Source organism: Rhinolophus sinicus, linkage group LG02 (genome assembly GCF_036562045.2).
Source record: "Rhinolophus sinicus isolate RSC01 linkage group LG02, ASM3656204v1, whole genome shotgun sequence".
NCBI classification, from domain to species: Eukaryota; Metazoa; Chordata; class Mammalia; order Chiroptera; family Rhinolophidae; genus Rhinolophus; species Rhinolophus sinicus.
The window spans coordinates 144,651,135-144,667,876 of record NC_133752.1 but is presented as its reverse complement, the minus strand read 5'-3'; the positions used below and the strand labels follow the sequence as shown (position 1 = coordinate 144,667,876).

Below are 16,742 nucleotides of genomic sequence, written 5' to 3'. Positions count from 1 at the left end.
TGCCCCCACAAGCAAAGGGAGGGATTTAGGAATAAAATATAAATAGCCTAGTTTTAGCTTTTGTTCCTTCAGTCTCCATTAGCCTCAAGCAGGAGGATTTGTTTATTTGGAACATGGTGTATTCTAAACCAACTAATGGAGAGCTGTTTTTCCTTTCTGTTCTTCCCCTCCAGCCATTTCAATCACTTCATCGTTCTCCAGCCATCGCCCCTAATGGTGGTAGGAGGGGTGGGAGAAAGGGGAGAGGCTAGGAAGAGAAGGGGAAATCACATTTATATACGTTGTTTCATTTACATACATTATCTCATTACAGCCTCACAATCTTATATGGAGATTTGATAACTTGTATTTGCAGTTAAGACAGTAAGACTCAGAGAAATTAAATCACATGAGCAGGATCACACAGCTAACATGGCAGAGCTGGGATGGGGGGACCTAGTTCTGCCTGACATACCTTCTTTCCACTCTACTCTAGCAGTAGGGAGGGCATGAAAGAAGTCGAATAGAATTACACTAACGTGTTTTTCATTGTATCATTCTCCTCCCGCCTTCCAAATTTAGAGTATTAAGTAAAAGGTGTGGGGGACCAAGGTATCGCTATCTTCTTCTGCTGTGTATCTCTGGAGAGACCCTTTCACAGAGGGACTAACAGTTCCGGAAGCCGAGAGTCCAGAAATTAGAAGACCTCCAAAATGGAATACTCCTGATATCTGAATTAAATAAAATGTAAGTCATTTTGGTTAGGAAAAAGTTACCGAGACTCCACTGTGTGACTTGGGAGAGATGTTGCCATAGCCTTGACAATACCCTCTCAGCTCTCCTGCTGTACCTATTTTCTGTAAGCCAGTGGTACCCAAATGTAACTGCTGGTCAAGCTGCTCAGCATGAGCTACCTGTGCTGGGAGTTTTTAAACCCATTTTCTACTATTCTAATCTTCTTCTTTCTCTTGGGGGACTGTTTGTGGTGCTTCAGGCTTTATACCCACTCGGCAGAAAGGGGTGGCCATAGGGACAGTGAAATGGTAAAACAACACTGCCTGTTTTCCTCACATTTGTGAGTTTTGAGTAAAAAGTGAAGAGAGAAGAAATGATACTTTCTCCTAGGCCTCTCCTGCTGAGGTAAGTAGTGGTAAAGGTGGGCACCTCAGTGCTATTTTTAAGTTATTCCATCACTACCTTCCACTATAGTTCTCTTCTCAGAGAGTCTCAAATTCCAGAGCTAGGGAACTTCTGAAAAACCATGGGCGAGCCAGACTGGCCCTGAGGGATTTGACTGCCCCCTAATGGTGAATTCTGGGCTAGATCATTGGTTCCTGGATGCCTGACTGGACCTCAGGAGAAAGGCTCAGAGGGCTCCTTTTCAAGCGGTCCACTCCACTTTAAGTAAATTGGGCAAAAGGTAGCCTCTGGCCCTTTAATCCTCAGCCTATTTGGTTTCACATGTTCAACTGATACATGATATGGAGGCCTGCTCTGACAGCAGCGGCCTCCCGAGGAGGGAAAGAGCATACTTTAGCCAGCACTGTCCCTATGCCTGGGGCAAATGCCTCTGCTACAGAGCTAAAGTTTCTCTTCCAAAGGAAAAACTTCAAAATACACACAGTGGTGTGTGTGTGTGTGTGGTCACTTCCTTCATTCCTGCACTGCTGTTGCGTACCACTTGAGAAACGGAACAATAAATATTCTGGGGCTCAGCAACTTGAGTTTGGAGAGCCACCAGCACTGAGAGACAGAGAAAAAGAAGATAGAAAGAAAAAGGTAGTAGGAAGAGGAAGAAAGAGATAAAGAGAGAAGGAGAAAAAGTGAAGAGGAAGAAAAAAGGAACTACATATAGTGGTATAATATTAGCAGCTACCGTAAGTGCTTCAGGGACAGCAAAACTTAACCAGGATAAGACTTTTTGGTTTGGAGTTTGGGATCAAAATTAACCTCAGGAACAGACTTCCAAGGGAGCAGAGATCTCTATACCGAATAATGGCTCCTACAGAGCCTAGCCCAGCACGGACTCCCTGCGGGTCAGTCAGTACCAACAGCTGACCCACTCACCCTCACTCACGATGCAGAAGCAGGGACAGAATCTGAGGAAAAGTTTGGGATTTAGGGCCAGGCACCTGGACATCCTGTCTAATTTTTTTTTTTGTCCCAAATGTTTATTCTCTTTACTTGTCTCTTTATTCCCATCCTACTTCTGCTGTCTGTTTCTAGATATGGATGGAAGGAGGATGCAGATGGAAGAGTAAGAGGGAAAAAAGAGAGCAAGACTATTAAAATCTACATTTTAGAAAACTCAAAAAAATACTGGGATCTTATCAAAGTGAAACATACACACACAGAAACACAGTAGGAGACAGCCAGAGGGAGAAGAGAGTTTACCCACTTGTAGGTCTAAGTTATGACACAGAAAAGGAAAAGCACACACACACGCTATGCTTCAGTATGGAGCAAGGTAAGTTGACATGAATGGGATTTAATGAGGCAGATGGTGGTAGAAGAAGAAAGTCAGGACTACAGAGAAACTGATTTATGAACTAAGATGAAGGACTACAATGATCTGCATGTGGGTTATATTAAGACACAAAGCAGGGTTTCCTGGATCTTCACTGTTCTATATTTTAGCTTCTTCTTTTTTTTTTTTTTAGTTAAAGTTTATTGGGGTGACAATTGTTAGTAAAGTTACATAGAGTCCAGGTGTACAATTCTGTATTGTATCATCTGTATATCACATCATGTGCTCATCACCCAGAGTCAGTTCTCCTTCCATCACCATATATTTGATCCCCTTTACCCTCATCTACCACCCCCCTCCCTATTTTAGCTTCTTTTCACAATATTCGAACTGGGCCCTTCAGGGGTCTTTCCCCTCTAGTTTCCAGTTCCTAGGGTATGAGTGCTTAGGGCTTGCTTCTTGTGCCTATGGAACACAAATACCTGAGGCCAAGCTGGACTAACTGAACAGGGAGATGAGGGGGCTTGGGAGGTGAAACAAGAGCTTCAACTGCAGCAGAAAAGAGTACAGACACTGGCTTCCTGACCACCAGAGAGTACTTCAGGATAAAGCATGGCCTTATTCACGAAGAGCTCTAATCATGCAAAAAAAAGACTAAGTGGAGATCTCAGTGCACTTCTCAGGGTATGAAGGGGACTCAAACCTAGAACACGGAGAGGTTCCATTTAGAACATGATCTGATTCTTATGCTGATGACCTGCATGGTCTCCACAGAAGCAAAACTGCACCCACACCCTAGTTGGTACCAACATCTCTCCATCCAGTAAAAGGCGAGAGAGCTCTTCTATGCATGGAAACAAAGACAACAGGGAGTACTGTGCTAGGTTAGGCCCTGTAGACGGGGGACAGGGGAGCATTATTTGGTTCTATGCCTATGGCATAGGTATGGCAGGGGTCTTGAGTGTCAATTTCCTCCCCCCCAACACAAAACACATGTTTATGGGTCAACAGCTATATGAATACATTCAGACTATGGTGAGAGCTGTGATCTTTTCAAGCTCCATATATGGAAATAGTGAGCAAAATCTCCTTGCTAATTACATAGGCTGTAGAGGGCGGTGGGGTACAGCAGAAATGGGGAATGGGGTAAAAGATCTCACTGACAATTCTCAGGAGGTAGAGGAGGAAATGTAAAGCAAAAAACTCCCAGACTGACTACCAAGACCACTTTGGCCAAACCTTCACCCTTACTCTTCTTTCCCCACAACTAACAAATTGAGAAATGGGGGAGGGAGTGGCATGTCTCCAAAAACAGATCTTTCCTGCCACCCACAGCACAAGAGACATGACTACTTCCAAAGCTTGCTTAAATTGGAGCGCAGGGGGTTCTGGTGCTGAGTAGTGACTCACCTGTGAGATCATGTGATTATTCAAGGGTGGCTGTTGCTGAGGCGTGGGTGGGAGAGCAGGAAGCGGCGGCTGCTGCTGCTGCTGCTGGGCAGTACAAGGGAGAAGCCCCCGGACAGACTGGGATGAGGTGACCTGGTGGCACACTTCTGGGGCACCTGGTGCCATACCTAAGGCAAAGAGGAGACCCGCCAAGAGCTATAAGCACAAGTCATGACCATTCCACCCTTGGAGGGCCCAGCTGCAGGACTCTAGGCATTTCTCTTCACTCTCCTTCTGCGCATTTCCCCAGCTGTCTGGGGAAGGCCCACGTATTAGCATGGATGCATTTCAGCTGCCTACTGAGGCGAGGCCTCATCTTAGCAGGTTTCTGCTCCCTCAGGACAATAGCCACCGTGACTGGCAAGGTTTGGTTTTGGAATTAAACAAAATGTGAGGTTGCTAAGTCACCTCTCCTTTAGTGTCTAGAATCTGTCCATCATAAAAACTGAAAACGTGAATGTTTGCTTCCTGAGAAGGCACAGATTCCTGGTCCCTCAAGATACCTGTCTTCTTTGATTTCTTCTTAACTTGTAGTGTCTCACGAAAGTTGCTGAGAAGACAACCTTGCCTCTCCAAGTACGTGCCTGTGCACACAAATACACACACCCTTCATCTAACTATTTTCCCCATTTCCAGGCTCTTCAAGTCATGCATGCATTCACATAAAATACTTTTACTTAATACCGCCTATGTGCCAAGCATTGTATAATGAACTGAGGACATAAAGGTGAAGGGAACACAGTCCTTGCCCTTAAGCAACACAGGATCTTCTGACATGAGATGAACATCCACACGATTACCACCTGATAAGGGATGTACCAGTGAGATGAACAAAGTTGTATGAGAGCAAAGATGAAAAGTACTAACTCCCAGAAGGGTTAAAGGGAAGGGTTTAAAGAGGAAGTGGCAGGAGAGATGGGCTTGAAGGGTGAACAGAAGGCTTGTCAGACTGAGAGGGCACAAAGCTAATGCCATATTCAGGAACTGGTTGGCGGGCCAGAGGAGGATGCACATCTGGACATGAGACTGAGAGGGCAGACTGGAGTCAGGAAGTTGTGCCGTATCAGTGATTTGGATTTTATTACGTAGGGAAAGCAGAAACATGAAGTTTTGTAAGAGAGGAGTGACTTGATCAGATTTATGTTATAGGTTGGTAAACTGGCTCTATAAAGGGCTGAGGATGGAGCAGGGAAACTAGCTTGGGGGCCAGGGTTATAATTAAATAAAAGACGACGAAGGCCTGGATAAAGGCAGAGGCAGTAGAGTTAGAAAGGAGGTAACAGGGAAGAGCAGCGGAGACCCAACAGTCAGAGGCAAAATCTTCACCACCACTGAGGTCTTCTGAGACCTACAGAACTTCTGGGATAAGAGTCAAGAAATTCTTTACAGGCAGGAGGATGGTCCACTGGGTATAAAGAGTTAAATAACCTTCTGCTAAGAGTGCAATAGGAACACATGGAGGTTACACAGCAGATCAGGAGAGCTAAAGAGTGACGGAGGGGCATGTGAAACATATGCTCCTTCTCAGTGACTAAGCTCCAGAGAAGAAGTCACAGCAGTGTCTCTCAAAGTTCCGGCCTATTAGCTGCTACCAAGTAATTACACATAGCTACACTCTGAGGGTTCCCTCTGCTCTACAAACCTTCTTTATAATCTCAGAGGCCACAGAAGGACAGCAGCTGTCATTCCCATCTCAGTGTATGACCTGAACCTGGGCTGACAGGGGTGTTCAACCTCAGTCAGAAATCAGATACAATAATCTCTTCTCAATCAGTTTTTTTCCAATTAGGAAAGAAAGTTTGAAAGAAAATCAGAGAGAGGATTCCAAAGGACAATGGATTCAAGAAATGAAATTTCCCCTCATCTGGCTCCGTTGGGTTTCCAGGACACGATATTGGGACAAGTGTTTTGTTAGAAGTAAGTATCAGTGATGTTTTATAGAAGATAAGCATGACACAGAAAAGGAGAAACTATAGTACCTGGCCTGGAGATCCTTCCTGCACTGCCACCTTTACTGTTCCCAATGCTGTCACCACGGGTGAGGATAGAGATTCCGCTGAAGCTGCTGGCTTTGGTGACAGGGGGCCGCATGCTCCGGACAGAGCCATCAGAGTCCGTGCTGCTCCAAGGCCGTGGCTCCAGGGATTTGAGTTCGCTGTCTGTGCTGCTCTGGCGGCTGCTTGAGGTACGGCTCAGCCCCTCACGGTTCCCCCTGTGAAGACCACAGTGGTCAGAGCACCCCCCACCTACCACTTCTGCCGAAGGGCTAGGAGAGAGTTCATTTCTATTCTTTCAGTAACAAAGAAGGGGCGAGGGTTGAGGGGAGGATGGACACGGACTTCTTGTTAGTTGGCTGGCCAACCAAGACTTGATGAGAACAGAAAGAACAATACCCAGTACAGTTACAAAGAGCACAGAGGCAAATCTGGAAGACAGTGCACTGGCAACTAATTCAGTACATCAGACCAGAGGTGGATGGGAAACCACATACATGATGCTGAGATTGGCTGTGGTCTCTTCCCCCCAACCTCCCACTGCAGGGATCCCACACATGCAGGAAATAGTTGGGAGCAGAGGGGTACCAGCTCCTTCTGGGAGTTCTTAAAACAAAAAGACTCCTAGAAGTAACTAGTGCTAGCCAATGACATGGATAAATCCCACACTAGGTCTTCCACATAACATACGTATAAGCCAGCAGAGGTGCTGCTTATGTCCACTGTCCCAGGGGTGGGAAGAGTACAGTGGACTAAAGGGACACTCTGGACAACTCAGCCTGATAGTTCGAATTGACCTAACCTGTGCTGTGGAAGTTCTGTGTTGGTATCTGGGAACAATTGGTTCCAGGGTCTCTCAGGCATGAAGTTCCAGGCATGATCAACCAAACATGCCCTTGGGACCCAGGATGGCAAGTCCTGGGGGGCTGACTGTGCCTAGCTGCCTCCATATTAAGAACCCTATTGCTCTAGGCAAGGCACAAGGCTATAGAGAAAAGGAATTCATTCTCTTTTATTTTATTCTACAAATATCAGGGTTATCCTGATGTTACAATCACTGAATGTGATTATAAACAGCTGCACTCCTCAAGCTAGACGGCGTTGGCCTGAAAGCCCTAAGTCTTGTTGAGTTCTTACTGCTTCTTAATCAGTAAGCAATCAAGAACCAGGAATTTTCCTTTCATATCCCCCACCCCCAACAACTAGTGACCTAAGGAAATCAAATGACAACAATTACAAAGATTTTGGTACATATACTGGGGAGCAATTGAGAAAAATTCATAGTATCTTGGGCTCCCTTCTTTTCACCACCATCCCACCTAAAGCAAATAGAAAACCCCATCTCAATCCCCTTAGCTGCAAAGACATTAGGCTCAGAGTTATTCTAATAAAGGAAGGTACTTTTATTAAGAAGGTGATAATAAAGAAAATACTTTTCTTTATTAGAATATATGCTCCAAAAGTACTACAGAGAAGATGGGCAAAACATATGCTAGGGTCACTATTTCAGTTTTTAGCCAAGCTAACTGTGGTGGGCGAAGAACACACTGGCACAGCTGGTTAGGGACGTGGCTAATTCTTCTCTGAATCTCAAGTAGATGTCTATGTAACCTCAAAGCTTCTCTCTATATAGTTAGAATAGAGGACTGGAAAATATTCCTGCTTCCCCAAAACTTTACTGATTTTTGGGGGATGTCAAAAGTAGAATGGGAAACAAGAAAGAAGTATAAATCAGGGACTCTCCAGGAACAGAACCAGACTCAAGTAAGAGCCAAAAGCTCTGTCTCAATGGACAAAGTCAAGTCTACTGAAAGGACTCAGTAAAGATGTGTGTGTGGTGGGTGAGGGGATATGGCAGTGGCAATGGATGAGGCTGTACATTAGACATTAGAGCTTGAATTTTGCAAGACGAGTCCTAATGGCCTTTTATACCTAAATCAAATACTGTATACTATCTATTATTACAATTCTGTCATTTATTTTCTCTTTCTACCAGAGGTCAGTGAATAAGTCAACTTTAAACCAAACACCCTGGGAAGCCAAAGTGGCAGCACTTCTATACTCATCCAGTTTCCCCAGACAGCGATGGCCAAGTGCTCAAGCTGTGGCCTGTCCGATGGCCTTCTGACTAACCTGGGTTAGTACACTATAACCCTGAGACTTAGAGAATCTGAGATGAGTATTGGCAAGGAAAGAGATCAGTTTTCCTTCTCTACAACTAAATCCAATCTCTAGTTATGGCATTCCACTTCACTAAAAATAAGGCAGTTACTTCACTAAAAATAAGGCAGTTAGGGAAAACTACCAAACTCAATTCTGAGCACCGGATTGGGTTGTGTGTGTTTTGGGAGAGGTGGGGGTGAAGGACAGAAAATATTCACACTTCATATTCCCGTGAAATCAGAGCTTAGTTTTTACAAGTAGATTCAGTGCTGGTGAAAAGTCCAGGTTAGTAGGTCTGGGGAGTAGGTAGAGAGGTCTGTGGAAGAGGTGGCAATAAATACCAGTAACCCTCACTGTAGCTATTCATCAGTTGAGTAGAATCTTCCAAAGAATTGGGAAGTTGCCATATTTATTGCCAATCATGGATGAGGGAATCTGGTATATTGGTATTTGTTTCACAAACTTGGGAAGAAAGGTATAAAGCACTTAGAGAAGATCAGCTTCTAATCATTAGAGTTCTGGACTAGTCCCCAAATAGAGGAAGAAGTTACTCCCTTAAGAGTCCAGGGAGCTGCATTTAAATAACCTAGATCTTTAATCAAAACTTGGTAGGGAAAGCAGCAGCATAAGAGGTCTGGATAGGAGCGGCTCACTAGGTCCTTCAAGCTTTTAGCCACACAATTTGATAGAGTTTGAGGCGCCACAGCACTAACCAGGGCGTCATTCTTAGCAGTGAAGCTGAAGCAGGGCTCTGAATGGAACCCTACTCAGAGAGGAAAGGGTGATGTTTGTAGAGAGCTGGTGTGGTATGATGACAAGTACACTGGACAAAATCTCAGTCCCAGTTTTGCCACTAACAGCCATGAAAACTTGGGCTGGCCACTTAATGTCTCTGCTTTTGTTTTCCTACATGTAAACCAGCCTACCAACTCAGGACACAGAGAGAACTGAATCCCATACAGTGTACTTTGGCAACTGTAACGCACTGAGCATTAAGTCCCACAGAGAAGTTAGTTTAAAACTCTTATTACAGGTATTTTGGGATCATTTATGACTCTGAAGGGTAAAATATGGAACAGGATTTTTATTTTTTTTAAAGAGGACTCTATCTCGACCACCACAAACAATGTAGAGCCCTCTCCGCCTGGGGCTTTCAAATGGACCTCAGGGTGGGATAATTTAGGGAAAAAAGTTCAGAGATATGGAAGGGGAGATAAATCCTCCATCCCAAGAATGGGAAATCTTGATATGCCAATTGACACATGGTTTGCCTAGCTTTAGAAAGGAAGATAGGGAAGGGACAACTGAAGTACTGCGAGTGACAGCTTTAACTAGTCTGAGTTACTCAGGTTCTATCAAGCTTAGGATTCAAAAAGAGAGGAAAGGGTTAGACCTGAATCCTAGTATTAAATACTCAGGTTTTCTGTGCTCTATAGTTTTCCTATGGTAAATGGGAAGAAGATGCTTACAATGAATTGGTGCCAGGACAGGGCCTTGAAGTAGTGCTTCTCTCACCACCACCTTGCGGAATCGCTGGGGTGGGACTGAGACTGAAATGCAAGGGAGATTCTCCAGACTGCTTTGTGGAAAATGGAGAAGATCAGGCACCGGAGAAGATAACACAGTAGCTTTCACCAACATTAAGAGCAACTCATGGACAATGATGTAAAGGACACAATCTAAGTCCCTTCTAAGGCACGCAAATCCTTTCTGAGATCTTTGTGGGAGCCTCAGAAATGGGTCATCTTACCCATTACATTGTTTCAAAGAGAAAACTACATAGACAGAGGTGTTTGTATGTGTTTATATATGTGTGTGTTTGTACTATTCTTTCTTAAAGATACAAGACATTCTTTATGCTGGGTAAGGGTTAAGCTCTTCACATCTTTGCACAGATTCAGAAAGGTAGCTGGAAGACACCCATTCTTGTACCTTAATATGTGTCAAACCCCTCCAAAAATGCCCAATTCCATCAAATTTCTGGGAGGAAACAGTACCTATCCCAGACACACCTATTTGGTCCCCTTCATCACCTATCCAGGACTTAAAATGAAATCAACAACAATAAAAATAGAGTCATTGAGCAGGAGTCTTTTTTTTAATGGGGAAAAATATCCAATATTGCAAAAACCACAAGCTGAATTATTTCACAAGCAGCCATGCATGGAGCAAACTCACTCCGCTGAAAAGATTACAGCAAAACAAAATAAAATTTAAAAAAACAAAAAAAAAACAAGGAGAGATATGTATTACACAGAGGTACCTAAAAATCTGCCTTCTCTTGTGAGAGCTAGAAGAAAAGGCTTCTTTGGAGAGTCTGTTGGTTAACATCAAAGAAAAGCATCATTACAGAATTATATTAACCTCACTGACAAAGCTCAATGAGAAGCAGGGAACATGCTAAGTGGTACTAACCTGATGTCATTTAGATATCCGTTCTGGCCAGTCTAGGTGAGGGGGAGAAAACGGAAAATAACTTATAAGAAAACAGCATGGCATAACCAAAAAGGGTGTCCATGATGCTATGAATACCCAAGGTCCTCAAACCAAGCTCACCCCCCAACAGGGAGAGAGGGAGCAGGGACAGGATGACCCACACCCACACCCCCAGTCTGACTTCTCACCTTTCATGGGAAAGAGCAGTCAGCATTTTTAGCCTTCCCACAGAGTGTTTAAAAAGAGAAGCTGATAAAGGTAGGAGTATGGAAAGGAGGAAGAGGAAAGTATTAACCTGACTATGATTTCCTTTTTAGCTTTAAATTTATTCCCTCTAGAGGGAAGCTGAGCATAATAGTTGGTGTGCTTGGTCCTAAAGAGTGTGTTCAAAGGGAAGGAAAAGGGAGACAAGAGAAAGAAATTTAGTTTTTTTGGAAATTGTCCTCAATGATTATTCCATTTCTGTCCTCTACACTGGCCAAAATGAAGACATTCTGACCTGAGACCCAAGGAGAGTAAGAAATTGGGGAAGCAAGTACTTTTCAGAGCCTAGAAAATATAAGAAAACTAAAAGCCTGAAACATTCCTTGTGGGGATGATTTCCTGACAAAGCCACTGAGCTGAGTGAAGTAAACATTATGGTGGATTCCCAAACCTTAGAAAAAGGTGCCAAAGAGTGTCCAGCTTCTGAGCAGGCGGAGTTCTGCACAGAGCAGGGCCTACATTGGGGCAGTTTTCCCAATACGCAGCTCAGGCTCTAGAGAAGGCTGCAGCAGCAGCATTTCCATCCAAACACCATCCTTGCCATTTCCCTTTCTCTTCGGCCTGCCTCTTCCTCCTCTCTGCCCCCCACCTACAACGCCACCCTTAATCATCTCCCTTTGATGGGCCAGGTTCCTCTCCACATGGGAATCTTTGGAGTATGGTGGGCTTTGGACATTTTTCCTTGTCTAGGCTTTTGAGAATCCTGATGCCTCTACCACAGCAAGAGTTACAAAGTGCTGAAATGAAAGTGATAAATCCACAAGGATTTAACAAAGAATACATATAGTAGTAGGGGCTTGAGAGACTATAAATCAGGAGAAAAAAAGGAGAGAAGAGCTAACTTTGACTGTTATGGTTGTAGGTACATATATTCCAGTGTTGCTCATAATTAGCCCCAATACCTATTAAAAGTTGTTTCTACTTTCAGAGTATCTGTTGCTTTGCTAATGGCTGGCTTGGTGGGACAGTCATTTCCATGTGTCAGTGAAGCAGAGGTACACATCACAGGTAACTATGCTATGACGTCATTGGAACTTCTTAATCTAAGGAGCCCAGGGCAGAGCAAACTATTGAGAGGTAGTTTCCTTTAGGGGTTAAGAGCATGGGCTCTGGAGCCGGACTGCCTGAACTCAAATACCAGCTCTTTCACTAACTAGTGGTGTGATCTTAGGTTACCTAACCTCTCTGCCTCAGTCCCATGTGTATAAAATGAGGAAATAATGTAACCTACCTCATAAGCCTAGTATGAGGATTCAATAATTTATGCAAAGTGCTAAGAACAGTGTCTGAAAGATAGCAAGCACTATGTAAATGTTTGCTATTACCATCACCAACCTGCTCTGTCCACAATTTAGGGTCATCACTGGCTACAGCCGTGTACAAATTACCTCTCTCCTCTCATTCCACCCAACTGGTTTGCAGGTGAAGGTTAGAGAACCCTCTTTGGGCTATGACTGGATAATCTGGAGGATGGATTTTTCTGACTCAGAATGGAAGTCTACGTAACAGAAGCTAAGAAGATTCCTTCTCCTTGGACTTTGGGCCAGAAGGTTTGTCATGTATCTGTCCCCAGTGAGGATCCTTGGAACACTTGGGTCTCCTGAGACAATGGAACAAGTTCATAGAGGAGTTCCGTTTTTTTGAAGTTGGAGGCAATATTTTTCTGACCTAGGTGATGATGAAAAAGTATATATATATATATATATATATATATATATATATATATATATATACATATATAAGTATATATATAATTGTCTTGCTGATGGAGGGGAGAGTGGGGGAGATGGGAGGAGAGCAGTGTCCATCTAAGTATCTTGATTAAAATTGGCCATCTTGTAACAATGGAGGGAGGCTGGCTCTTCCTTTTTTGACTGTAAGACAGTGCTGCTATCTGGATCCTACATTTTCTGCAGATTTATTCCTCTCTTGCCTGTTCACAGCCTTTCCTGAACTTCTGCTATATTTCTCTTTAGTCTGGTAGGCAAAGGCCACCAGATACAGAGGGACCAAGTATTTTTGATATGGCCCACGATTCTTAAGAATAAAGTTGCCTAAAATGATTCATGTTGCCTTTTGGCCCATGGAGCCTAAGAAGCAAGGTAAGAAATATAGGAAGAAAGAGACTTGCCGTTCACATAGAGACTGGAGGGACGAGTGAGTGGTACCCTCTGTGCATGTGGAATGTGGAGCTTAGAGAATGGATGCCAGATCTGTGTGCTACCAGTCACGAACACAGCCTAAAAACAAGGCTGGCCAAACAAGATGAACATATAGGCTGTGTGGACACTAAGTCTTCCACTTAGAAGCAGAGATGCCTAAAATGGATAGTGGCAGTTAAAGAGGGTAAGTGGGAGAAGGGTTTGACAGGAAAGATTCAGAGCCCTTCCATAAGGCCTGCCAAAACAATTTCTATTTTCAGTCTAATCATATCCACCAAATTCAGCCACTCCATTTATTCTCTATGTATGCTATACAGCAGAATGTATTAAAAATAATACAAATAAAAATGTGCAGCTTCCCAATAAGCCACATTTAATTTTAGAATTTTAGAGAGCAAATCTGGGGCTGGCTGATTTTGGTTAAAAAACAACAACAACAAAACATTTATGGAGGGTTCATTTCCATTTACAGTTCCAAAGATTAAGAGCTAAAGGCTATGGGCTGACAACTCTCAGAAGCTACACTTACCTCTCGGGCAAATATTCTCTCTCGGACCCTTTGATATTCCTCCTCTCTCTCTTCTATTGACTTGCTCCTCCTTCCATCCTGCAATGGAACTCTGATCTAGATCGATGAGCAGAATTAAGCTAGTTAAGTTCTCCTCGTACTGCAAGTTCACTGCACACCAGCAAGGAAGAGAAACCGGGAGAGTTTATAGTTGCCATCAAAAAAATGGAAAAAAAAGAAATAAAATTTCCAGTGTTGGACAGGTTTTACTGGGTACATCTGACCATGCAGTTTGGGAGATCAGATTTTCTGGATGGTTGGGGCCTCTCCATCTCCCCACCCCCACCCCCAGAGTATCAAGAACAACTACTTATAAGGATTGGGTTGCTTCCTTATCGTAACCAGGTACTTTCCAGCCAGTAAGGATCAAGAGAATAGCTGAGGGAATAAACAACATTGCTTTGGAGGGAAAGCTAGGGATAGGAGGAAGCTAGAAGGCAAAGAAACAGGTATTTAGCAGAGCTGAATGTAGAGAAGAGTTTTACAGCTCTAGCACCTGACGTTGTCCCTTCTTCAGTTACTAATGTCATGATTTGAAGACCCAAGTCACACACAGCTCAGCAAAGAAGGCCTTGGAAAGGAAATCCCAAGGGCGAAGCTAAACTCAAGGCTTAAGAATCTTTTCTTATCTATAGCTCCTGGAGGGAGAGAAAGACAAATTACAGAAAGAGAAGAAGAACAGAGCAACACAAAGAGGAAGAGAGAAAGGAAAGGAGAGTAGAAAGGATGGACAGAGAAAGGAACAGACAAATAGATACAGGGGAAGGAGGGGACAGAGAGGGCGATAGAAATGGAAAAGAAGGAAATGGAGGACAGAGAACCTTCCATGCCCTGAGAAACATAGTGAGGTGACTAGCGGGGATGACTGAGCAGATCACCCACCGCCTCTGGCTAGTTTACCACCCAACCCCCAACACTGTCCTTCACTCTCTTGGTCTGTCAGTTGTGAGCACTGTCTCGGGGAGGGTGTTACAGTGTCCTTTTTCATTCTGCTCTTGAAGGCAATGAGCTCTGAGGGAGGTAACCCATCAGATGAATGTCAACAGTTATAAGATTCTGACCTTCAATTGAGAGGCTTTGAAAGCTTCAGATGAAGCAACCAAGGAGACTACTGCTCTAGGCTGATCTTACCGAGCTTCACCAATCTCCAGAGGGAGGCACAACTTCAGGAGTATCAACTTTTGACTAGATTTAGTTCTCACTAGCCTTAAGAACCTAAATTCTACAAAATGTCCTTTTACAAATCCCATTCCGAGAAGACACAGGACCGTCACGTGCTATATTGTCCTCAGCCCCTAGCACTGATAAAACAGTGGCAGAGAAGAGCATTATGGGCTTTGAGGTCAGACGGGAGCACAGCTCTGCCACCTCTGAGTAATGTCACTTCATAACTTAACATCTCTTAGCCTCAGTGTTCTTACATTTAAAGTGGGGCTAATAACCCCCATCTACATTGGGCTACGAAGAGGATTAAAAGAGATAATGTATACAATGTGTTAGGAACAGAGTCTAGTTCAGGGAAAACACTCAACAAGATAGCAATACTGTGTTTGTTATTAACATCACAGACAAAAAAGTGCATAGAGCCTAACCTAGTATGGATCAAGCCTGAAGCTGAGAGGTGAAAAGTTCACAGTACAGACAGATTCCACTCCGTCTCAATATGCCTCTAGGCCTGAGTAATTCCTGATCCACAGAAAAAGGGTTTTGGGAAAATGGAGAGAAGGGCATCAGGATGGAAAGGCTCTTTCTTGTTTTTTAAATTTTGTCTTTTTGTATGTTTCATTTTTTTCAATCAGACCCAGTGTGTTTGTCCACAACAAATAATGGCGCTTTTCTCTAAAGGACTCCCTCAAATACTCAAGTAGCAACCAGGAAAAGTCCTAGTCTCAAAACCATACAATACCTCAAGAAAACTAATTTTGACTCTAGACGTAAGATATTATCATAGTTATTATTAATTAGCAAGACTCATATTGGCTCTACCCAATCATGCTATTCAAACTTTAATCCTGGTTCTCCACCTAACCTCCTTTAGAGGCCAAGTAGAAGCAGGCTAATCCAATCCCTGTATGTGGCTAGGAAAACTAACCCCCAAATAATCACTCACTATCGGAAGGGCGAGCTTGAAGTCAGGGCAACAACGAGCCCATAAATGAAAGGATGGGGCAGATTTGTTCACTTCTTATTCCCACAGGAGTGGATCAAAAAGGGGATACTGTTTGAGGTTCCCAGCATCAAAAGTCAAATTAACTCACTCACCTTGGTGGAAGGAATTGAGAAAAGAGTAAGGAGTTTGCAGAATGGGATCAGAAACACCTTTATATGTGGGTAAATCAGATCACAACTTTGCCTGTTCAAGGCTAGCCCTGAGCTAGGTTAAGAGTGGAAGTGGGAAAAAGTAGCTTTGGGTGGTTCCCAAAGAAATCCCTAACTATTAAAGAAAAAAAGAATGAAGCTATCAGCTGGATCAAGGCTGAAGCAGGGAGGGACCTTGCTTTGTCCCAAAATAACCTGGAGTCAGAAGTCAGTGGCAGAACCCGGGAGTTCCAGGACCAATGAGAAAACCCAGCAAACCTCAGCACCATGTCTCTCTGGGGCTAAGAGGGCGGCATTCAGCTCAACAAGCGTAGTCAGTCCTCAGCAGGAAGCCAAAGCCAACTTGGTATAGCTCAACATATTTTCGCACACTATCAAATTCCACACTGCATCCCATAAAAATCCTTCTGCCCTCCCAGTTTCTCTTACTGCAACCTTGCTATGTGCCCACCCCTTTCCACTCTTCACCTGGTTATCATCTCGGTCCATACTGGCATCATCCCTCTTGAGAATGAATCTCTGCTGAAATTCTGTATTCTTCTCATCCTTTATATGTTCCGAGAACCTCTGTTCAGGGCTGGAATTGGGAGAGAAATGCGGAAGGAAGGCAGGAAAAACACCCTTTGTTAGGAAGCAGACCTCCTCGTACAGCTCTCCTAAGTTCCCCAACTCCCTCTCAGGGGATTTCTGGAGTCAGCCGTCCAAAAAGTCACATGAAGGTTTTAATGAAATCCTCAGGGACTGTTCTTTATATATCTACAACTTGTCTTCTCCGAAGTTATACCTGTCCTATCGGTAAGGTGGAGAGGCCAGGTGCCAGTCTTCACAGAACAACAGTGCCTCTAGGATTTATCTCCAAGGCCTCACCAAGAGCAGGAATTGATAATACAGCCCCCCACCCCCCACTCTGGTCCCTCCCCAGAAAGAGACATCTTGAACCC

At 43.8% G+C, this 16,742-nt stretch overlaps 1 protein-coding gene and 1 long non-coding RNA gene across 29 annotated transcripts in view; one reads left to right on the top strand and one right to left on the bottom strand.

Moving 5' to 3' along the window:
* The window catches only part of R3HDM2 (R3H domain containing 2), a 134,979-nt gene that overhangs the window by 15,669 nt on the left and 102,568 nt on the right, over positions 1–16,742 (bottom strand). For 12 of the 28 annotated variants that reach the window (XM_074325520.1, XM_074325513.1, XM_074325525.1 and 9 more), the window contains 6 exons: positions 16,270–16,378; positions 13,444–13,539; positions 10,468–10,499; positions 10,316–10,369; positions 5,875–6,107; positions 3,857–4,023 (listed from right to left, as the gene is read on the bottom strand). In XM_074325520.1, coding sequence (XP_074181621.1) covers positions 3,857–4,023; positions 5,875–6,107; positions 10,316–10,369; positions 10,468–10,499; positions 13,444–13,539; positions 16,270–16,378 — 691 coding nt within the window. The remainder of the gene's footprint in view (positions 1–3,856; positions 4,024–5,874; positions 6,108–10,315; positions 10,370–10,467; positions 10,500–13,443; positions 13,540–16,269; positions 16,379–16,742) is intronic. The other 16 variants (XM_074325537.1, XM_074325528.1, XM_074325540.1 and 13 more) reach the window with 3 other exon arrangements.
* LOC141570082 (uncharacterized) lies at positions 303–12,430 on the top strand. Its single transcript, XR_012493940.1, has 4 exons — positions 303–726; positions 5,670–5,812; positions 11,681–11,760; positions 12,175–12,430. It is a non-coding gene; the product is annotated as an uncharacterized LOC141570082 (long non-coding RNA).